A 23,606-nucleotide genomic window follows, 5' to 3' on the forward strand; every position below is an offset into this window, starting at 1 on the left:
AATAGCTATTTGGCTGTTGCCCCTTACAACCGTGGTGATATTATCTGGGGAAAAGAAAGTCATTTCAGAGGCACAAAAGCCAGGAATGTGTATTAACTGGATTTCATGTTGACTTTAAGCTGTATTATTTATTGTAACACCATTGATGTGTCATAGGTAGCTGTGTGTCCTATTTCCTCTGTTTTCTTATATGATTGTGTGTTTGTTTCATAATTATATTGCTGCTGTTTGGAGCTCCCAATCTGATCTTCATTTCCTCTTCTCATTGTGTCTTTATTTCCATGTATGGGGATGATTTGGGATGACGAACACCAGATATTTCATATACTGTATATTGGTGAGAAACTCAACACATGAGTTTATTGCACAACCTGGACATCAGCAAATTGTCCTCTCTTCTTAATATCTGCTCCAATTAATTCTCAATGAATGAATAGTGCATTCTTTTAGTTAAAGGTCATTTTAGTTTTAGGTCATTCCAAAATTTAATTTTGTTCATATCAAACCCTGTTGTTGTGTCAGAATAATAATTACAACAAAAAAATAAAATGTAACTGTGACTTTGTCACAGAATTGTTACTTTATATCTCTCAATAATTGTGACTTTATTTCTGTTTTCATCAATCCAGGCTAATTGGGAAAATGTACATGTGACAACATTTCTGGAAAATGATGCTATGTTGCATCTTTGGGCGTTTCATGTCACTTTTAAAGTAAAATGTCCAGCATGTTCAATTTTCTCCAAAACAGATGAACATGATTGTGACAACAGTTTATTCCATTGGTTGTATTTCTGCAGTTTGGAAATGGAATGTCTGGTGAGTGGTGCTAAAAGTTTAATGATTGTGTTGCATTGCGTACCACCTACACAAAAACTTACTCAAAACTGAACCGATAGTATTCAAACATGAGTTTATAATAATGCCTTTCCTGAAGCAACCATGCCGTTTGAGCTCTTTTATCACGTGTTGTGGCTTGTGTTTAACATAGTAGAGAAAATGCGCAAAGAACCACACAAATAAGTCTTTATTAGTCTATAATCTGCCCCGTAATAATTTTGGTGAAAAGGAATAAAAGTTGTTGGGGTTTTACTGCCACTGGTGTTCATTTTAGCTGAAAACTGCAGTGAATTGTATGTAGAAGCACATTTCCCAATGAGCTTGTGTTGGTGTCACTATTGTATCAGAAAGTCATTGTGAATATTCTTCAAAATATCTCCTGCATACAAAATAATAGCAAACACAACATGACGGTGTGTAAATGATGACAGAATCTTTTACAGATCCAGCCTTGGAATAACAGCCAACTGTCACAGAGATCTATTATTCTTCTTTATCAAAAATTTCAACAGCAGCTTAGTCTAGAGAATAAACATAGGTGAATTGCACAACCAGCGCCAAAAATGGTGAAAGAATCAGCGCTAGATTCCTTTCTATGAAATACTGAGTGACGGGAGTTCACTTTTTGTCTTTCTCTTTCCGTAGCCTTGCATTTGGCCCCTGAGGGAGTTGGCGTGGAGGTGATGGAAACAGGAAGCCAGATAAATTGTGCATGACCCTGGTTTTGAGGAGTTTATTATGCTTGAGCGAATGTGCCCTGGCTAGCAAATGAGATGTGATCTAACCCAACAGATGAGTGTTGAATTAAAGCCCTTCACACAACCAAAGGCTACGATGCTAACACTAACCTTGGTTTAGCCTGCAGAAGGGCTGTTGCACTGGTGTGTTATGCTGCCTTCAAGTCCTGTCAGAATGATGGTATTTATGAGATGAGTGCAAAAGAACGGCACCACAATATTGTAATCATCATTAGTTTGTACGCTAAACTTGTTAATGTGCTGTTGATGAAAATACTACTCATTTAGCTAGTTTTTGAGATTCATGTGAGATAAAGCCATGGATAAAATACATGGATAAGGCAGCATTTACACACTAATGTGCATCCTTTCACCTTTGTTTTGTGGCAGTAGCGCTAAAAAGCTTTGTTCAGAAGTGAAGACAGGAAGAAAAAAAAAATCTTAAAAGGCCCATTTTATTCTGAACAAAATCACTTGAACACACATCATGTCATCTATATTGTAGATTTACACGTTATTAAAAATGTTTTCTGTCTATTCCAGACCTACACGAGTGGTCTGGTTATTTATTTGCTGTCATTTTCAGACTGACATGAGTGGTTTGTTTTATCAGCACATGATAGAGCCTTTTTCAACTTTAATGCAGAGCTATGGATCAACACAGGTCAAAGGTCACTAACAGAGGTCAGCTAACATAGTGTCTACTTTTTGCTGTCAGAACTGCTGCTGAAATAGAAGGCAGTAATAAAATATCACTGTGCATATTGCTTTTGGTTTTTATACTGCCGCTATGCCCTACTGGATTGTTAGTGTTTGTCAAAGTATGCGAGCATAAAGTAAGACCATTCCTCTCAAGACATTCTTATCAATTACTAATATTTTCAAATCACTAACCTTTAAACTACATGGCTGAATGACATCTATCTATATAGATCTATTAATGTGTATATGTTGAAGCATCAGTTTTTTTTTTCTTTATTGAATTTGTAACCAATTCACAAAATCTCTACAAATAGAATCCTCAAAATAAAAGTCCCCTTTGTAGCTTTGGTAACACTTCATATAGGCGTTCAGAGAAAATACATATATATATATATATATATATATATATATATATATGCTGTCAGGCCTTTAAAGTCATGACTAATTTTTTGTTGACTGAATAATTGAGAGTCGAATGGAATGAACAGACTGTGCTAATTCCCATAGCCTTGTTTCAAATTAAATATGTTGGCTGCTGTAACATTGTCTATTATAGTGTAATGCATTTACAAGCCTGCTCAGAGACAGTTAAATTATGTTCAGTAGCATCACTTAGTTCTTTACTACACTTTAACATGAATACTGAATGTTAAAATGGTGAAATGGTAATGTTCTAAAATATACCCATTTTATACATTAATACAAAGTTTGAACCTAAAATCAGAAAAATTTGAACCTAAAAAAAAAAACTTCTGTAGTTAATTTTGCTCAAAAAATTGTGACAAGAACAATCATACGTGGCCTTCAAAATCAGCCACTATAATGCTGAAACCAAGAGAAACAGACCACTAAACACATGCATTCACTCACCATCTTGAGGTAAATACTGTGAGAAATTTAATATAAAACAGGTATGCAACAGTTATGTATAGACCTTCCAATCAACTGCCTGGACTGGATCTAGATTTATACTGATCACTGAAATTGTCAGTCACTGAAATTGCATTCTCCACTGAAGACAGACACAAGTACTGCAGCCCCTCACATTACATTATGCAACATCAGAGAGACATGTACGGAAATAAAATGGGAGAAAAACAGTCAGACGAACATGTGCATAGTCCACTTCCATCTGTTGTAGACGCTCCAAGAGACAAAAAGTATGGAATGGAGGAAAAGTTATTTTTCCGCTGGTCTTTAATGGCCATTGTACAGAAAAAAAATGAAATGATCTCAGACAGAAGCTTCATCTGTACTTGATGTCTGTGTGGATTGTTGTGTGGGATCATTGGTTTCCGAGGTTGTGAGCTCAGTGGGTTTGGTCATCTTATGCCAACGCTGAGGAAAAAACAATAGTCAATGAAGGAAGTTTGTTTGCAATTTTGTTTAGGAGGAAGGCGGAAAGAGGGAAGGAAGTTTAGTAGAAAGTAAGTTCATTCGGGAGTACATTTGTTATTTCAGAAGGCAGGAAGTATGCAAGTTTGAAAGGACCGAGCTTCGTTTGGTTGCAAGTTTGTTCAAAAGGAAGTTTAGAACATATGAAGTACATGTGGAACTTCAGAAGTTTGTCTGGACGTGCGGAAGAAAGCAAGAACTATACAAAGGTTTGTTTGGAAGGAACGAGGAAAGGAAGACAGGTAAGTTTATTAGGGAAAAAATACATGTGAATATTCAGACATTTGTTTGCAAGCTTGTTTTGGAAGAAAGACCATTTCAGAGGAAGTTCAGGCAAGAAACATGCAAGTTTGAAAGTGCTTTCAGAAGGAAGGAAGGAAGTACATTTCAATATTCAGAAGTTTGTATGAAAGTTGGTTTGGAAGGAAGTTTTAAAATAATTTTGGAATAAAGTAGGAAGGAAGGGTTTTTTATAAGGAACAAGGTACATTTGGAACTTCAGAAGTATGTTTGAAAGCTCAGAAGAAAAGAAGGCAGGAACTACGCTAATTTGAAGAAAAAAAAGGACTTGCAAAGGGTTGTTTACAAGTTTGTTTGGAAGAAAGGAAGGAAGGAATGAAGTGTAGAAGGAAGGAAATACATTTGAATATTAAGACGTTGGCTCGTTTGTTTGGAAGAAAGGAAGTTTTGAGGAAAGTAGGGAAGGAAGGGGATTTATAAGGAAGGCAAAGAAGGCAACAACTTTACAGGTTTTTCAATGGTTTGTTTGCAAGAAGTTTTCAAAAAGAAGGAGGAAAGGGAGGAAGTAAGTTTATAAGAAAGTACATTTGAATATTCAGAAATTTGTTTGGAAATTCATAAAGAAAAAAAATGCAGGAACTATTCAAGTTTAGAAGGAGTGAATACATTTTGAAATTCAGAATTTTGTTTGCCTGTTTGGAAAGAAGGAAGTTTGCAAGTTCAAAAGGAAGGAGGGTTGGAAAGAAGTAGAAAGGGAGTTTATAAGGAAGTACATTTTGAAGCTGTATGGAAATTCAAAAGGATGGAAGGAAGGAAGCTGGGCAGGAAGGACACTGTGACAAAAAAAAAAAAAGTTAGATCAGAAACATTAAAATCAGTCTTGCCTGTCGGATGCTGCCTTTGGTAGAGAAGAACATATAGATGACGTAACCGGGTATTAAAATCATGGAAGAGAGGGACATTAACCAGCCGATGCCCTGACCCCAGGTCGGGTACACATACTTCCCTAGTGTCAGAGGAGTCATTTCTATTGCACTGAATGTGAAAACACCCTAAAACAGGAAACACAGAAGTCACTTCAAACATCAGTTCATTAAAGTCTGTGTAAAGCAATATTAATATGTGTAAATACATGAGTTTGTCACACCACACACAAAAAAAGTGTTATTAACCACCCAGCCAAATTTAAAAAACATAAAAAAGGGTAAGTAAATAAAATAAGGTATCAAAATCTTGAAAAAATAAGCCGTATTCTGAGCGGGCAAACCACTGATGCTAATGCGCTCTAGTTATTTGGTGTGTTCGACTTTAAGCAGTGCTGCGCACACCAATCAGTGTTTAATATCGAAGTAGAGAGCTCTCTATAAGCGATGCTTCAAGTCGAACACACCTCTTACAGTGTTTGGGAAGGGGCCATGCTCAATGGCTCCAGTGCATCACCGAGACATGTTTTCAGGCCCACCCAAAAATTTCTGAACACAGAAATGGTGAAAAACTGTTCAACGGTCTTACTCCACAATTCAGTACTAGATAGTTCACAGTCTTTGTAACGTGTTTGCAGCAATTATTTTCTAACATTTGTAATGTGTTTAGAAACAATTCTCTGAATTGCTTTTACAGTGACTTTAAAGACATGGGCATTTACTGGATAATCAATCACTCATACAGTTGAATTGAAAGAATAAAAGGAGTGACAAAACATTTTTGTCTCTTTGGGGCTGTCAGGACATTTTATATTAAACAAACTGCATGCTATTTTGATTATTAAAGGGGTCATGGGATGCCCATTTACCACAAGTTGATATGATTCTTTAGGGTCTTAATGAAAAGTCTGTAACATAGTTTGGTTAAAATTTCTCAATGGTAGTGTAAAAAACACATTTTTTACCCAGTCAAAAACAACTCTTTTCAGAGCACGCAGTTTTGTAGCATTTTCCTTTAAATGTTAATGAGCTCTGCTGACCCCGCCCCTCTCTTCCGAGCTGCTCTCAGAGAGACTGTTTACTTTAGCCGCATTCATCGTGAAACTTGCTAATTAGCACATTATTAGGAAAGGCGATTTGCAAAGATTCATTAAAAAACCTTATACTCATTTCTTCTAGGTGAAGCTGGATCACAAATGATTCGCGCGAACATAGGCACATTTATGTAGATCGGGGGCACATTCCCTTCAAAAACAAACGTAATCCACTGCGTCTTCAGCGGCTCAGATGTTGGGAGTAAACGACGACTGCTATGTTCATTATTACATCCAACAACAGAAGACCTCAATCGCTTAGGAGTCATTCTTGTCTACATCTGCTCCGGCGGTGAAACAATGGCGGACTGATAACAGCTCACTCAGGGCGGGTCTAAGGTAAGACGCCAGTCCAGTCTGTGCTGAAACGCTACTGTCAATCAAACTATCGTGGGAGGGGCCTGTTTTTGTGATGTCACACAGACAGGCATCTGAGATCGACTCGATTTGAGCAAGGGGTAAAGATTTGAGCAGGTACAAAAAAAACTGGGTGGATTTTTATCATTTTAGGGTGGTTGTGTACACACACTGCCAACACACATTTCAGTTCAAACAACTTGTAAACGTGCATGTTGCATCCAATGACCCCTTTAATCGTATGATTAGAAAACTTAGAAAACATAAGATTTAGAATTATTTTTAAAGATGTATTATTATTATTATTATTATTATTTATTTATTAATTTTTACAATAATAACATGTTACGTTCACAGCCCATAATAGTCTCTAAGTTTATTCCCATTGCTTGCAGGTGAAGTACTTACCAAGCAGATTATTGGAGTAAAGTAAATCCAGCAATATTTCCAAAAGCCACAAGGCTGATAACCAATCATATCTTCAATATTTTCATAGAATTGATCTGCGCCTAAAGAGAGAGAAGAGATGGATATCTACAATGATCAAGCAAGCTAGAACTACTAGTAAGAGCTCCTTCTTCCATCAGTAACCCTTGTTCCAATACATACTTGGAACTAGACAGGATTCAGGAACCCAGCATATTAACATTCCCATATGACTCCCTCCAGTTTTCAAGTAGTGTCAAAGATTTTCAAGTAATTTTGTCTTGTACCAATAGTTTATAAATGTAAACACAGTATGTAGTTACAATACCCAGTAGTTAAAATAATGCACTTACAGTGGAAGTATTTAAGTTGTATTTAACCAAGATTATTTCTTTAACATAACTGGATGAAGGTCAGATTGAACTGTTCAGTTTTAGAAACTTCACATTTACATCAAATATATGTTCATAGTATAGGAGATATACCATAGAACCAGGAAATGGAGATTGTCTCAAAGAAGACCAGGAACAGGAGACACATTCCACTGGCCGAATAGTAGTCAAACAATTTAAACACATATAAGCCGCCCTAAAACAAAGAACACACACATTACTATTAGAAACTCAAGAAAATAGTCAATCGTCCTACACAATAAAACAGAAAGGTCTTCAGGTGGTAATCTTTACCTGGGTGATGTTGGAGAAACCAATGACAAAGGATATAATACAGACAATGAGGATGAACAGTTTCTTTCTCTTCCTCAGGACTGTGGGATATTCATCCATTAGAGCAGTTATGAAGCCTTCCACTGTACAAAACTGTCACAGACAAGTGTAAAAAGTGTAAAATAAAAAGCGTTAAAGTGTTGCAAATCATGTCTGAGCAATTTAATTTAGTAAATAATTGCCATTTCAGTAGTTTAGTAGTTAGTTATTTAACAGTATCAAACAGTAATTAGTTATTTTAGAACTAGGGTAAGTAAGTAAGTACGTAAGTAAATAAATATATATATATATATATAACAAAAAATGCCAGATTAACCCTAAACCTATATCACTGTTTATTCATTATCTTGATTATTTTTTAAACATTTATGTCATAATTTTTTTTTTTTTTTTTTTTTTTTACAAAAGATACAACTGGTGTTACAATTGGAGTACTTTATGATATTCATGGAATTACTGATTTTTAATACAAACTAAACATGAAAAATAACTGCTCATAAATGTTTAAAGTGTCCACATGTTCTCTATCATGTTAGCTAAAATAGCTGTGTGGTCTTTTTGAAGAGAATGTAGTTTAAGTGACGAATGGTGCTCAAACGTAGTTCAGGCAGACCACGGCATGACATCCAGCATCAGCTGAAGCTCAGTTGATTGTAACTCCTCCCACTACAATTAAATAAGATATATAAGTTCATCCATACTTGGCTTAGTCTGTCGCACAGACATGCGATTACCCCCCTCCATCCCCAACTCCTCCTTATGGAGGCAGCTTAATATTGTCCAGTCTTATTTACAGACCTGTATCACTTCTGCATGGAATTTTATATCTGTTGCTTATAAAAAAATTATGGTAATTGCATTAGGCTTCAGGGGGTTCAAACCTCAGTGAGGTTTGCTTGTGGACAGCTCATAATCTGAACCCTTCAGAGCAAAGCCTGCTGCCAAAATACCTCTACAGGACCTCTACAATAATCTCAATCAAACAGAATGGTCCTGACTGAACTTATTTTAATGTGCCGAGTTCTCTTGTGATCTTTGGCATTAATTTCACCTACCTAACACAACAAAATTAAAGTAACACCACATGAATAATTTATAACTTGTTTAGTTTTAATCATTAAAAATCATTAAGCTCTGAAATCTATAGAAGAATAATGGTGCAATGCTGCTAAATGTAGCACCATTAGAGGAGTATTGTGGGTTCAATACAAGCTCTATCAATAACTCTATGGTCTCTGAGGCATCATGTCAACTACTAAAAACAATAACTTAGACTCTTCAAATAGATTATAAAAAATGTTTTTTTTGTTTTTTTTCTCGACAGTCACCTTTATCATATGTGTATGCATGTGTAAAATACCTGACTGTCCAATCCCAGCATCATGAGCATTGAGAAGAAGAGAATAGCCCAGAGTGAAGACATGGGAAGCTGTGTGACAGCTTGCGGATAGGCTAGAAATGCCAAACCAGGACCTGATATTGAACCACAAACCATCAAACACCATAAGTGTCAAGATGAGTCCACTTTCACCATATCACTATAATATTACTCATATTACTTTAATTAAAGCACATTTTAAATTTGACATTTTAAGTATTTTTTTTCTTTCATTTTTTAAATACACTTATTTTGATCTGCTGACTAACATACTGAAGCATATGTGAAGTACTTTACATGTAATTTTAACTAATGTTTTATTCAATATTACATTTAAAATGTACTAAATTGCTACATCATTACAACATTTAAATGCATGGCATACATTCAGCAGTACACTTTAACCATATTTCAAAGACAAAAAATATGAAATTTAAAGTAAATTTAAAGTAGTTATGAAATTATATATACAGATATACTTTAAGTCTTAGTCAAAAAGGCACTCTACAGTTTGTATAATTGCATTTAATATAAATTTAAACTGTAATATTTTCATTTAAATAACATGCAATTACGTGACAGAAAACAATAACTTAGACTTCAAATAGATTATAAAAAATGTTTCTTTTGTTTTTTTTCTCGACAGTCACCTTTATCATATGTGTATGCATGTGTAAAATACCTGACTGTCCAATCCCAGCATCATGAGCATTGAGAAGAAGAGAATAGCCCAGAGTGAAGACATGGGAAGCTGTGTGACAGCTTGCGGATAGGCTAGAAATGCCAAACCAGGACCTGATATTGAACCACAAACCATCAAACACCATAAGTGTCAAGATGAGTCCACTTTCACCATATCACTATAATATTACTCATATTACTTTAATTAAAGCACATTTTAAATTTGACATTTTAAGTATTTTTTTTCTTTCATTTTTTAAATACACTTATTTTGATCTGCTGACTAACATACTGAAGCATATGTGAAGTACTTTACATGTAATTTTAACTAATGTTTTATTCAATATTACATTTAAAATGTACTAAATTGCTACATCATTACAACATTTAAATGCATGGCATACATTCAGCAGTACACTTTAACCATATTTCAAAGACAAAAAATATGAAATTTAAAGTAAATTTAAAGTAGTTATGAAATTATATATACAGATATACTTTAAGTCTTAGTCAAAAAGGCACTCTACAGTTTGTATAATTGCATTTAATATAAATTTAAACTGTAATATTTTCATTTAAATAACATGCAATTACGTGACAGAAAATATTACATTCAGTTAAAACAAAGTGTATTAAAAAGTGTAAAAGTATACAAAAGTGTACATCTTTTTGCAACAATGAAATTTGATAATATCTGAGAGACATAATGACCTGAAGCAGCCAGTTCTTCAATGGGTCTCTTTGTGATGTATGACATGAAGCCCACAATGGAAAATATGACGATCCCAGCAAACATACTGGTGCAGGAGTTAATACAGCACACAATGATAGAATCTCTACAGAAGGAGCAATAATTAAGTCAACTGAATCACAAGACAACAAAGGTACAGTGTAAACTGAACAGAATTTCATAGAAAAGGCACTGTGTTAAAGACAGTTTTTCACATCAGATTGTATGAAATGTAATCATCATAAATGCACAATTTCTGTACATTTGGACAGAGACTAGTAGCTCTTACCTGTAGACATTATTGTTGTAGGAGTTGTAGCTGCCCAGGGCAATGAGAGAACCTAAACCCAGACCATAAGAGAAGAAGATCTGAGTGGCAGCATCCAACCACACCTGAGAAGAAATTTGAAATTAGAAATATTGATAGTACCAGAAGTTAGAGAACAGGGAAATGTCTGTAAAATATTTCCATAGTTGTTCAGTAAAATTACATTCTCTGTCGACTTTTTAAAAGTATGCTAAAGTGTACTTCTTTTTTACAAGAGTGTAAATTCATAAAAAGGGATTAAGCTTTATTGGCATCGATATATACAATTGTACAATTCAGCGTCTATCCTTAATGAAAAGCGTATATAGCTTTGAATTAGTGTTCTATGAGTATCTATGAGTTAACAGCATTGCTATTACAGTTTAGTTACTCCCTAAAAAAATGCAAACATGCCTCTCATCAGGTTTTTGTGAATGTTCTTAAAATATATAACGATGTTTGAAGATCTCAGATTCAAGAATTCATCATTTAATATATCAAATTTCATTTAAAATATCAAATACATTTCAGTATGTTTAATTTTACCTCAGATTTCAATAGCTTGTTGAAGTCTGGGGTGACATAGAAGAGGACGCCGTCTAACGCTCCAGGGAGAGTGACTCCACGGAAAAACAGAATAAAGAGCATGAAGTAAGGATACGTGGCGGAGAAATACACCACCTAATGAGGACAGGAGATAAATGAAGAGAAAGAGTGTCATAGAGTAAATCATTTTAAAGTAGGTGTAGAGGACAACATTATTAAATTGTTGGTGTAATGCTTTCACTGGCTTCTGTTTGATGATTGGTAGGAACACAGTTTTGCCGTGTAGGATAATGATTGCCCTTAATTAGTGATGTCCATCAAGGTTATAGACCGCCAGAAAATGTATTTGTTCTTGCCCGGTGCAAGGATCACATTAAAATTCAATTATCCTCAGAGAAAGAGCAGATAAAGAGAGCAGTTTTCCTTTCTCGTCAGGAAAAATAAATAAATATATAAAATAGCTTACAATTTAATGTGAAGACATGTCCGTTGGCTACTCATCAAAGTGCTTAAACTGTGCAATTTATGCACCACTTACGTTGCCAAATGAACTTGGAAAAATAATGCATAATATACATAATAAAGGCTTTTTTATTTTATATATCTAAAAACTAATGAGATTAAACTGAAAAAAAAAAAAAAAAAAGTTACATCCAGTAGTGTTTCTGAAGAGATCACAAAACTGTGTACAGCACAAACTCTGCAAATAAAAGTCAGAATCAAATTCTTTCAAAACAATGTTTTTTTCTCCTATAGATTTTTTATTTTTTTTTTATGAAACAACACAGTTACATAAAACATACTTTAAAACTCCAAGAAGTCTACTGAGCTATGATAAAGCAATCTCTGAGTAATATATTTTTCCTCTGAGATTGTCCGGAAATGGAAGAACAAAAATATTCCAAAAGTAAGTTTGAGAATACATGAGATGAAAGAGAAGGCAAATGAGAAGACAAGTATGCCAAGGGGATGAAAAGCGATTAAAGTTTGTTTTTAGAAACAATTCTGGGGTGTCGTATGAAAAATATAAAGAATATCGGCAGTCACACCTTCCCCGTCCACTCCACTCCTTTCCAGATTGAGAAATAGACAAGAATCCAAGACAATGCTAATGTTCCAACCAACGGCCAGCGCAATTCCCCTGGTTCCTCCAAACCTTTTGTTAACTGATGCATGTTCCTCCTATAGAGTAAACAAATATTTAGTTAGACTGTCATTTAACATGATGTGCTTTTGTTGAAAAAGTTTAAGAAATGTGCATACATTCAAACGAGTTATGAGCTATATGAAGTATGGAAGAGGTGAGGAGTTATTCATAATGTAGAAAGAGCAGTGTGAAACATTTTTCTAAATATATTATTTTGTGTTCCATGGATGAAAGTGTTTAGGTAAAGTACATGATAACAAAACAAAACAAAAAATATTCTCAATGGAATCAGAAAAAAAAAGTGCTTTAACCAGCTCAGACAGGAAAATAACTACTCGATCAGTGCAACTGGATTTTAACTTACAACTTCATTAAATATTTGACAAAAATATTAATATCACTATTGTATTGACTCACTCCCAGAACTCAGTGACGGCACTGGTCAGGTTGGTGGTGTCCATCAGACTGTAGTTGGAAAAGCAGCGATCAGTGTTCCAAGGGTTATCACAAGTTTGCCATGGTAACTCCTAAAGAGTGAGAGAGAGAGAGAGAGAGAGAGAGAGAGAGAATGTGTGAAGTTTTGGAAAACCCTTGTGGGTAACACTTTAGTATAGGGACCAATTCTCACTATTAACTACTTGCTTATTAGCATGCCTATTATCAACATATTGGCTGTTTATTAGTACTTATAAAGCACATATTCTGCATGACCAAATTCTACATCCCTAACCCTACCACCATACCTAAACTTAACAACTACCTTACTAACTATTAATAAGCAGCAAATTAGGAGTTTATTGAGGCAAAAGTCATAGTTAATGGTTTGTTAATAGCGAGGATTGGACCTTAAAATAAAGTGTGACCAAAAAAAACCTAAACACTGTACTTGCAGATATTACAATATTAATTAAATAAAACCAAACAGTTGATGGTCCTCACTGAAAAAAATACTATGGAAGTCAATGAGGACTATCAACTGTTTAGTTACACCAGGGCTGTGTCCGAAAGCCTAGCTGACTTGAAGCCTCGCTGCCCTATCAGGCAATAACTTTGCAGGCAGCATTTCTGCATGAAGTCACCTCATGAAACTGATTTCGGACAGGCTTCTGAGGCAGTGTAACGGTTTAATGATGTACAACGAAATAGAATGAGTTTTGGTGCTAACTAAATGAATATTTAATTACTATAATACTGATTTATATGCTATACGTTTGACTGCATCATATAATAATGCTGTTAATAGTGTTCATCATCTGTTTGATTATGTCTTGAATTGATTTTTCCGTACATTTCTGCCATATGTACATTAACTGACAGTCACCACTGACAAGTTACTACTAAATATTGTTAACTTAATTTTCTGTAAAGTTGCTTTGCAACGATTTGTATCATTAAAAGCGCTGTACAAATAAACTTGAATTGAACTTAAATTGAATTGAATTTCTTGCTAGAACTAACATCAAAAGTGCAAAAAGTTAGTCCGAAATATACATTTACACACAAACGAACCACCAAACGCAATTTTCAAATGCCTTCTTTATTTTTTAGCTCAACCATCATGGAATCGAATGCACAGGATTGTGGGATATCAAAGGCATGCAGCGAAGGATGCCTTTGATATGCTGCCTTCAAAAATTGATCAGATGACGGTATTTCATGAGACAGGAAGTGAAGCTAACTTTGGATTCGGACGTGACTTGATGCCTTCCTACATTGGAATGCGTCCTCCGAAGGCAGCATTTTAGAGCTTTTGGACGCAGCCCATGGGTAGGCAAGTTCGGTCCTAGTGTGCTGCAGAGTTTAGCTTCAACCCTAATCAAACACACCTGATCAAGCTAATCAACGTCTTCAGGATTACTAAGGGTATAGGCTTTTTCCAGGGTTGGAGCTAAACTCTGCAGGACAGCAGCTTTCTAGGACCGAACTTGCCAACCCCTGGGTTACACTCATCCTTCAAAATATCTTCTTTTGTGTTCAGCAGAAGAAAGACATTCATTCAGGTTTGGAACAACTTCAGCGTGAGTAAATGATGACAGAATTTAAATTTTTGGGTGAACTATTTTTTTAAGTGTTCTTAACGAGGCTTTAATAACACATTTATGACGATGCTTCTTAACATACTCATACTTAATTTATAATTGCACTCTGTAATGTCAAATGCTTCACATTAAAGTACATTTTAAATTATGTTTTAATTATGTTTTTGTCACGCTTTAAAAATACAATCAGTAATTGATTAGAATTTTAACTGTAGTGTTATGTCAGACTCTTCTGTTTTGTTCCCCACATGCTCCATGTCCTGGTTTTCCCCCATGTTCCTCCTATGCCCTTATTTGGTCCTTCCCGTTCCTGTCCTTATTAATATAATTTGTTCCAGGTGTTCCCTCATTAGTTTCCATGATTTAAGCCCTGTGTGTTTCCATGTCTAGCGTGCTGTCTTAAACGTCGATTCCCATTCCTACGTGTGTGTTCCTTGTTCCCTTTGGATGAATAAAGACTGTAATAGTAACTCTCCTGCGTTCTCCTCGTTCCTCGCTACTCACCGTAGGCAACATCGTGACAGAAGACAGCACCTACAATAAGTAAGCGGCGCCCCTTCTCCCCGTTTTTGTTTCCGGTTTTGAAAGTGTTTTTGTTTTCCGTGTTTTCCACCCGCGATTATGGAGATCGCGGCATGCTTCATTGCGCTAGCCCATAGAGATCTCCCCTTCGTCGAGTATGCCAGGGAGTTCAGCGGGCTCGCCACGGCAACGGCTTTAGATGACACCACCATCAACTCTTTGTTTTGGCACGGGGCCGATTACCATCGCCCCGTGGACCTCCCAGACACCACGGGACTAAGCTGGAGGGAAGGGATCCTCCAGTGTCTGGAGAGCGTCCGGCCCCAAGCCAGAACCAGCCCGCCGGCCGCTCAGCAGACAAGCCCGCAGGCCGTGCCGATGTCAAGCCCGCCGGCCATTCCTTAGTCAAAGCCTGCCGGCGGCGCCGTTCTCCCTTAACCAAAGGAAAAGGATGAGGAGAAAAAGACTGTTCTCTGCCCTCATCCTAGCCCCAGAGCTCGCTCCAGTGTCGGCTCCAGTCCCCGAGTTTAGCCCAGAGAGGGCCCCAGTCCCCTAGTTTAGCCCAGAGAGGGCTCCAGTCCCCGAGTTTAGCCCAGAGAGGTCTCCAGTCCCCGAGTTTAGCCCAGAGAGGTTCCAGTCCCCAAGTTTAGCCCAGAGAGGGTTCCAGTCCCTGAGTTTAGCCCAGAGAGGGTTCCAGTCCCCGAGTTTAGCCCAGAGAGGGCTCTTATCCCAGAGTCTAGCCCAGAGAGGGCTCCAGTCCCCAATTTTAGCCAAGAGAGGATTCCAGTCCCCGAGTCTAGCACAGAAAGGGCTCCAGTCCCCATGTCCAGCCCAAGGAGGGCTCCAGTCCCCATGTCCAGCCCAAGGAGGGCTCCAGTCAAGTCCAGGGAGGGCCACAGTTCCCGAGTTAGGGCCCAGAGAGGGCTCCAGTCCCCAATTTTAGCCAAGAGAGGATTCCAGTCCCCGAGTCTAGCACAGAAAGGGCTCCAGTCCCCATGTCCAGCCCAAGGAGGGCTCCAGTCCCCAGGTCAAGCCCAGGGAGGGCCCAGTTCCTGAGTTAGGCCTACGGAGGGCCTCTGAAACCGACATTCTCCCCAAGGATTTTTCCGTCATGGCTTCCCAGTCTGCCTGCTCTGCCATGGCGCCCGAAACGGGTGCCACTCTGGAGGCCTGCCATCCAGTGGAAGCCTGTCCTGAGAAGCCTCCAGAGCAAAGTGGGTTGTTATGAGGTGCGTGGACGTGCCTTCCGGGAGGGGGGAGTAATGTCAGACTCTGTTTCTGTCTCTTGTGTTTTGTTCCCCACGTGCTCCATGTCCTGGTTTTCCCCCGTGTTCCTCCTATACCCTTATTTGGTCCTTCCCGTTCCTGTCCTTATTAATATCATTTGTTCCAGGTGTTCCCTCATTAGTTTCCATGATTTAAGCCCCGTGTGTTTCCATGTCTAGCGTGCTGTCTTAAACGTCGATCTCCGTTCCTACGTGTGTGTTCCTTGTTCCCTTTGGATGAATAAAGACTGTTAAAGTAACTCTCCTGCATTCTCCTTGTTCCTCGCTCCTCACCGTAGGCAACATCATGACAGTTAACTGTAGTTCATTCAATATTACATTAAAAGCTAATACTTTTTAAATGTACTAAAATGTGACTTAATAATTGCGCAATTACAAATACATTTAAAAACATGGCATACAAGTTTCAGTTGACATAACATTACAGATAGTTTACCACAAATGCTTGTTAGTCAATTTGACAGTAGAAAGACAATAGAAGTAATTATGAAATTACACTTAAGTCCTAATTAAGTCGGTCAAAAAAGCACTCTTAAGTTCAGTCCAAAAACATAACATTCAGTTTACAATTATAGTACATGCTTTTAGATTTTTTAAATATTATTTCCGTAATAAGCACTCTTTTTAATAGCGTACCAATGTGTGCTACTTTGTCCATGAGGGTAAACTGAAGGGGGAAAATGGCATTTTGCATTTTCTGAAGAAAATGAGTGGTGTTCGCTTGTGCACAACTCACAATGCCAGTGGTTACCATGCCATTGCAACAGCATGTAGTTGCTACATTCTCTCTCTCTAAAAAAAAAAAAAGAAGAAGAAGAAGCTGTCACTGTCACAGCAAATAGTGACAGCTTTTGTACCTTTGTTACTGAATAATTATAAGGTAATCTGAGTGGTTTACTTTGTGATGCTATACAGAGGTCTGTTAGGTCTGTTAGGTCACTAATAGTCACTTGATGGTTTTTAGTTGGTTACTATGCAGCTGTTTAGGTTTACTGTGCAGGGTTTAGGGTAGTTACTGGGCATTGCTATGCAGTTTCACCATGTTCTGAGTAGTTATTAGCGCCACATGCTATTGTGGTTAGGTGAGCCACTTAGGTGTAGGTTGCTAGGTGAATTCTAATGTGTTCTGAATAGAACAGCAGAAAAAAGTATTTGTATTAGAGGTTTGTTTAGGTATCTCCAAGTATGAGCAGTCGTATAGTGAAACTTGCTTGGCAAACACCACCATGTGAAGAATAAAGTTAAAGGATAAAGCAAAATGCGTAAAGCAATGAATGGCGAATGAAAAGCATTAATAAATAATAGCACAATGCATTCATAAAACAAAGGCCGGTTTTGTTTCCAACTCCCTCTGTACTGTTTTAGAGATGAGCTCTTATTCCCATGGCAGAAACTGCAGTTATTATTTCTGTGGAGCCTTTAAAACACTCTCTAGAGCAAAGACAGAGCCACAGAGAGCTTAAGGGGGTCAAGGAGGCGGAGAGAGATACAGAGAAACAGGGAGGAAGAGAGAGCTTGAAAGAAGCAGCAATTCTGAGAAGTTCTTTGAAAATCTAAGACAAGTGTAGCTGAATTCACTGGGGCAGATAAAGACATGGATGGTGTGGGAAAAAAACAAAACATATAACCTATTTGACCAATGAATGAAATAAAAAAATAGTTGTAATAGATTTGTAAGTGTTAATCAAATTATCAAGAGAACAAAAATGGCAACACATTCTGTGTTAATGTACCATTAGGTTGAGTATTGTAGTTTAATACAAAAATACAGCCATTCTGTAAATGCCACACAAAATCAAGCATGGTGCATATTGACAATATGAATCACAAATTAAATAATTTGACTTTTTAAATTATTTTACAATTCAAATAACTTATACTTCATTTTTTTTATACTGATGAGTAATGTTTAAACAGGGTAGTGAATAAAACATGCTGAATGGTTGAACAGTTTTGAAAGATAGGAAAGACAAAAAGGAATAGATATTTGTGTATTTGCACTTTTTAATTGACACTCACTGCTTTGAAAGAGTTGAAGAGGTAGTACAGAGCCCAGGCGATGATGATGATGTAATAGATGTTGAGCCAGAAGGACAAAACTACAGCAGCCAGACCCACACCTGACACAAGAGGAGTTTAAGAGTTAAACCTCAAATGATACAGCACAACTAATCCAAAAAATATGTTTCGTGCCAAAACACGTAGATTGTAGATGGGAACGTTCATTCTGCCATACTCTTGTGAAATTCTTCCATCATTTTAAGAGAACTATCTAGACACATAGACACAACCTACAATAGCAGCTACCATTTTTTAATTTAAAAAACAATGGTTGCATAAAAACAAAACAATATAATTTTAGAAAAAATACTGTTTGCTTTTTGCAAAGGTCTCATTTGGGAAGAAAAAGAGAAAATGGGCATATTTCTGAAGTATATGTGCAAGGTAAACTTATTTGGAGGGTTCTAAAAAGATCTGCACTCTAGATGGTGCAGATTCTTTACATGCATCTACTGGCAATCACATAATTTACTAAGCTGATTGGCTTTTTCTGATTCTGCAACCAGTGGGCTTACTTGTAAGCTCATCCTGCAGTGCATTATTAGAGTCCTTCTGAGACACTCCACCTCCCCCAGCTCCACCTGTCTAGATGCTACAGGATTTATGTATGCCTATTCATGTGTATATGTGTGTCTTTGGCAGTGGCAAGTCTGTATTTGCTTTACAGCAGCAAAGCAGATCTAGTCTGTAAAGACAAAATGCGTTACCATTGTCATAGCTGTTAAAATGCTATTCCAAGAGATTTAATGACTGAATTATATTTAGCTTTGTTTAAAGATGAAGTGTGTCATTTCTGTGCTGTTGGAGTCACCAAGCAGAACTGCAAAAATAGTCATACAAAATTTAAACACAAACCCCATCTGTCATTGGTTGAACAAACAAATAGTTCTGCCTCAAACTCATGACACTGGCTTTGACTATTTGTTAATATGTATAACCCAGCCAGGCAAAAACATGTTGTAATTCCATTTGATGGCAGTGCAAAACTTACTGTGAGGCAATAGTACTCCAAATAGCTAATGTGTATAATGTGAATATTTCTCACCTTTCATCATGGGTATTAATTTCCATACTCCTAGCCCCCCCACTGATGTGTACTGTCCTAATGCCGTCTCCAGCAGAAACAGTGGGATTCCAGCAAACACCAGAGTAGTGAAGTATGGTATGAGAAACGCTCCTAAAAATAATGTAATACAAAATGTACTTGTTAAGGTTTTTAGATTTCAGACTTATATGCAGTCTTGCAAAACATCTGCATTAAGATTGAAGTGAACTTTAATACAATCTCCCACCACCTCTTCTATTCATAGTTTTCAGCCATGTGACTGGCTCGAAGTCCTGGAGGGCAAAACATCCATAGAACTGCAGCACAAGCATGTTAATTTTCCATTTGTTTCCAATCCACAAATATTTAGATCACCTCTCAAAAGAATAAAACAAAGATATGTGAACAAAATGCAAGTTTTGGCCATTTGCAATCCATATAAAGCACCCGCCGCAATATTTCAATCACTAAAAACAGTGGTACATTCTAAAACGTTTAATGTGAAAAAAAAACAGTTATATTAAAAGATCAAATTCAGTTTACACCTTATTGATGATGCATACTTTAAACAGGGAAGTAGATGAGCCTGGAATATGAATGCTATGCGCTAAATTGTTAAGTGTTTTCCTCATAATGGTTTTCTATGGGGAAAAAAAAAATTAATGTGAAACTTTGCACATTGTGTTTATATTCTGGGTTCATCTGCTTGCCTGTACAAAGTATGCATCATCAATAAGGTGTATACTGAATTTGGCCTTTTAATATCAGTGTCTTAGTAAATTTCTACTTAATGCAATCCTTGTAAAAATAACTGGCGGTCAGTGGATGAAAGCCTTGTTTTAGAGGTCTGCATTCCCGCGGGACCCGACCAGATTTTTTACGCAGAGTGATTAAATTCCCGAATAAAACGCGGTAGCGGTCGGTAACTCTGGTGTAATTTGAACGGGAGCGGGCGGTCTAACAATATCCCGTTCCCGACATCCATTTAGAACAGCATATCTGCGCTTTATTCTTATTGACCACCGGTACAGCTTGCGCTCAGGACTGTTATGCACGCGCTGCATGCATGCTTTAAACGTCACACATTTTATTTGCATGGTCTGTGTGCAGCATGTGCATAACGATGCTCAGAGCAGTCTGTACCGGTGGTAAATATACGGCCCTCAGACAGGCAGGTTGTCGATGAGTGACAGAGCAGAATAAGGATGGAGCAAAGTGTGGATGAGCTGTCCTTGAAGGACGTTCAACTTGGTTTTGTTTATATTTTGCTTAGCCTATAATTTTAAATGACAGATGACACTTTTCCCACTGTGTTAACAGAAAAATGTCAAACGAATTTAGTATTTTGACAAGACAAATAAAAATTCTGGAAACGAGATCTAAATTTAGCGGGAACGGTCGGGTCGGGTAGAAAATTATTCTAAGCGGACAGCGGGTGAACAAAGAGTGAATATATAGCTGGAGCGGGTGGGTGCGGAATAGAACCTTGCGGGAGCGGGACTAAAAAAAACAGTCCCGCGCAGACCTCTACCTTGTTTTGCCATCCAGGTGGGCGTTCCTGTAAGTGTGTGATGTCACATGAAAACCATGGATCGAATATTCAGAATCCTCACATTAAACATGTGAACAGTCTCATCAGAACCACTTTAATAGGAGTCTCCAAGGTTTATTTTTAGATGTTTGATTAATTTGCATACTCAGGGGTTATCCGAGGTACTAAAGCGAATGCGCAATATTAGCTGGAACTATGATTTTGGGAAAACACTCAATCATTGAGCTAATTGCTAATCACAGAACTTTGTCCAAAATTTTTTCAGAAGTATGGCAGAACCATAGTTTGTTCATGATACTTTTGGGAAATTCACCCCTGGTCTGTCAGCAGGGAAGACTTGGTGGATATTCTACAATTTAAATTCTATTGAGCTCCTGCCACTCGCACTCAAAATGTTTATGGATCATGGTAAGTGTTTTGAGCTTTATTTTACCAAGGAGGGCATGTTCCTCTGTCAACATCTTTTCTTGGGCCTGGAACAATATTCTTGTCAAACTTAGTCCTAATCCTATCCAACACCTAAACTTAACATTATCTGTACTTATAATTAAAGGCAAATCACTGAATAAGTGACAAAAATGTTGTTCAAACCCCAACCACAGCGTTAAACATACTCCTAAAATCTGATTGAATGACAGGAATGTTGTCAGGAGCATGTCCTTCATGGCAAAAACATGGAAAGAATATTGATCCAACCAGGCATCTTCTCAACAGCCTAAGTAACAGCGTTTCTGTCTTCTCTCACCTCCGCCATTCTTTCCGCACAGATATGGGAACCTCCACACATTTCCCAGCCCAATGGCGTATCCAACACAGGACAGTAGAAAGTCAAATTTTCCCTTCCAAGATCCTCTATCTGGTACTGTATTCTCCTTCTCCTCTTCTACAGGAACACTGTTGTGATCCAGGTCCTCAAATGGGACCGCCTGCTTCACATCTGAGGGTGAGTTGAGGTCCACCGCCCTCTGGCCAGTCTTCCCCATCACAGGAACAACGTCACACCACAGTCAGACAATAATCCACCTCAGTCCAGTACTGTATTATCCGTCTGTTGAATGCAGGGCTAATGACTTCGAATGTTTTTAAATGAACACAACACTTCAGATGGGCTTTGAAAGAAGCTAAATATTTGTGTGTTTTTTCTACCGAAACACGATCGATCAGAGCTATATGTGGTAATATTATAGTTTGTACGTTATAACAAATGAGGTGTTATAACATAGTTATAAAACAGCTATAACATAATAGTTGTCATACTATTATAGCTAACGAGTAAAAATATGAGATAATTGTAATTGGTTAATAGTTTTCATATACTGGCAACCTATGCTTTGTACTCCATACACTAAAAACTACCTACTGTTTTTGTATTTTTGTGTTTTACCTATATGGCATCTGTGTAAAGTGCCCTTGTTCTACTCTCCCATGTAATTTCTCTTTAAAACCAATTAAACCACCTGCTTTCTACAGACAAAGTGCAGTTCATGAGAATCATTGACCTTCCAGACAGACGTGCCGATTATCAGATTGCCTTAATGGAGACAATAATTCTTATCCATGTCCTACTAATGTGATGAATCCATCAACTTTATTTGTGACTAACTGTTTTGAAAGTCTACAACCTGCATGCCAATGCATAACGAAACCACCGTCAGATACCTCATTGTTTTCATTTAACGAACAGCCATTATACATTTAGAAACAGTCTCATTAAATCACAGTAAACAATTCAATGTGAGTCAAGTTTGCTTCAGGCTCACTGAGTATTTAAAATATCTCCAACATTTCCTCTGCATCCTTTAGATTAAGAGGAAATTGAATACAGACTTATTGCACAAGGTTTGCATTAATAGACAATAGAGTTCCCAACTCATAATTTTTTATGGTAACTATACCACACATTTAGAGAAGGGGGGTAAAATACATACCTCTGAGACGTCTTTATTCTGTAGTCAGGTGAGTTGAGATGCCACCAACTAGAGGTGAACTCAAATTCTTCATTAACAACAGAACCAAATGAAACTGACCCAATGTCCCAGCTAGGGCAAAATGTTTCCCGTTTTCTCTCTCTCGTTCTATGTATCTGGAGCGGCCCTCTATGCCCTGGTGTTCCTGTGGCTGATATTGAGCTGCAGATAATAAACTTCGACCTGTTGTTTGATAGGATTATCGCTTTACCACACTGAGACCCTGGGGCTACTAAACAACAGTCGATTGCAGTGTTCTCGCATTTTGTGTGTGTGTATTAGTTGTGTGTCAGTGTGTGCAATGATTCTTGTGCCAGTTTGGTTGCCATGGGATATCCCCTTAGAAGAGTGCTCCGTTCTAGCATTGAAAGAGCTTGTTAGGATTTAAAAATGATGCAGGCACAGTGCCTAAAATACAGACGGCATGACGTCTCCCAAAAATGACCCCAAAAGCATGACTTTATCAGTTAAGACCCCTAATTTATGACTGATACTGTACATTTATAATTGGTTTGTAAAATATGGTAAGGTGAATAAAGTAGATTTGAAATCAATAAATGTTTGATACTTTAATACAGCAGAGTTTATCTCAGAGTTGATCATGTGTGGTTTACAAAGATGGTGATATGTTTGCTCTGTTGCCAAGATGTTCCATACTGTTGTAGTAATAGCATAGTAATTACATAGCAATACACTAAGTAATAAGCTGCATCTACATCTACTAAATCTCACAGTATTATATAGTAATTGATAATGAACTCTTTTATTTGAAAAGAAGATCAAGCAAGGTGTGAATGCATACTTTGCTGTAACAACACATCTTTCCCAAATGGTATGCTCTATAGGGAAGGCTCTGATGGAGCATTTTAAGGAATACATACGATGCATTTTAAGGGTGTAGAAAAAG

General features: G+C 37.3%; 1 protein-coding gene across 1 annotated transcript; it reads right to left on the bottom strand.

The window, feature by feature from the left end:
- Nucleotides 1–3,066: 3,066 nt before the first annotated feature.
- On the bottom strand, nucleotides 3,067–22,805 carry LOC107748475 (sodium- and chloride-dependent GABA transporter 1-like). Its single transcript, XM_016563265.1, has 15 exons — nucleotides 22,661–22,805; nucleotides 21,478–21,780; nucleotides 19,181–19,312; nucleotides 18,094–18,194; nucleotides 12,645–12,754; nucleotides 12,130–12,262; nucleotides 11,081–11,215; nucleotides 10,517–10,620; nucleotides 10,209–10,333; nucleotides 9,499–9,611; nucleotides 7,400–7,531; nucleotides 7,199–7,301; nucleotides 6,696–6,796; nucleotides 4,798–4,965; nucleotides 3,067–3,616 (listed from the first exon to the last, which is right to left on the bottom strand). The coding sequence occupies exons 2-15, from the start codon at nucleotides 21,713–21,715 to the stop codon at nucleotides 3,512–3,514; spliced, it is 1,800 nt and encodes a 599-aa protein (XP_016418751.1). The 5' UTR covers nucleotides 21,716–21,780; nucleotides 22,661–22,805; the 3' UTR covers nucleotides 3,067–3,511.
- Nucleotides 22,806–23,606: the final 801 nt, after the last annotated feature.

This window comes from Sinocyclocheilus rhinocerous, unplaced genomic scaffold (assembly GCF_001515625.1).
Source record: "Sinocyclocheilus rhinocerous isolate Xijiao unplaced genomic scaffold, SAMN03320098_v1.1 scaffold78, whole genome shotgun sequence".
Classification (NCBI taxonomy): Eukaryota; Metazoa; Chordata; class Actinopteri; order Cypriniformes; family Cyprinidae; genus Sinocyclocheilus; species Sinocyclocheilus rhinocerous.

What these genes read in the sequence shown, in the direction of transcription:
- LOC107748475 (XM_016563265.1), bottom strand. Translation starts at nt 21,715, where the DNA reads ATGGGGAAGACTGGCCAGAGGGCGGTGGACCTCAACTCACCCTCAGAT. An exon ending in GAGTGGAGTGGACGGGGAAG is followed by an intron (nt 11,216 to 12,129) that starts GTGTGACTGCCG and finishes TGTCCTCATTAG; the next exon opens with GTGGTGTATTTCTCCGCCAC. An exon ending in TGCTGGGATTGGACAGTCAG is followed by an intron (nt 7,532 to 9,498) that starts GTATTTTACACA and finishes TGTCTGTGACAG; the next exon opens with TTTTGTACAGTGGAAGGCTT.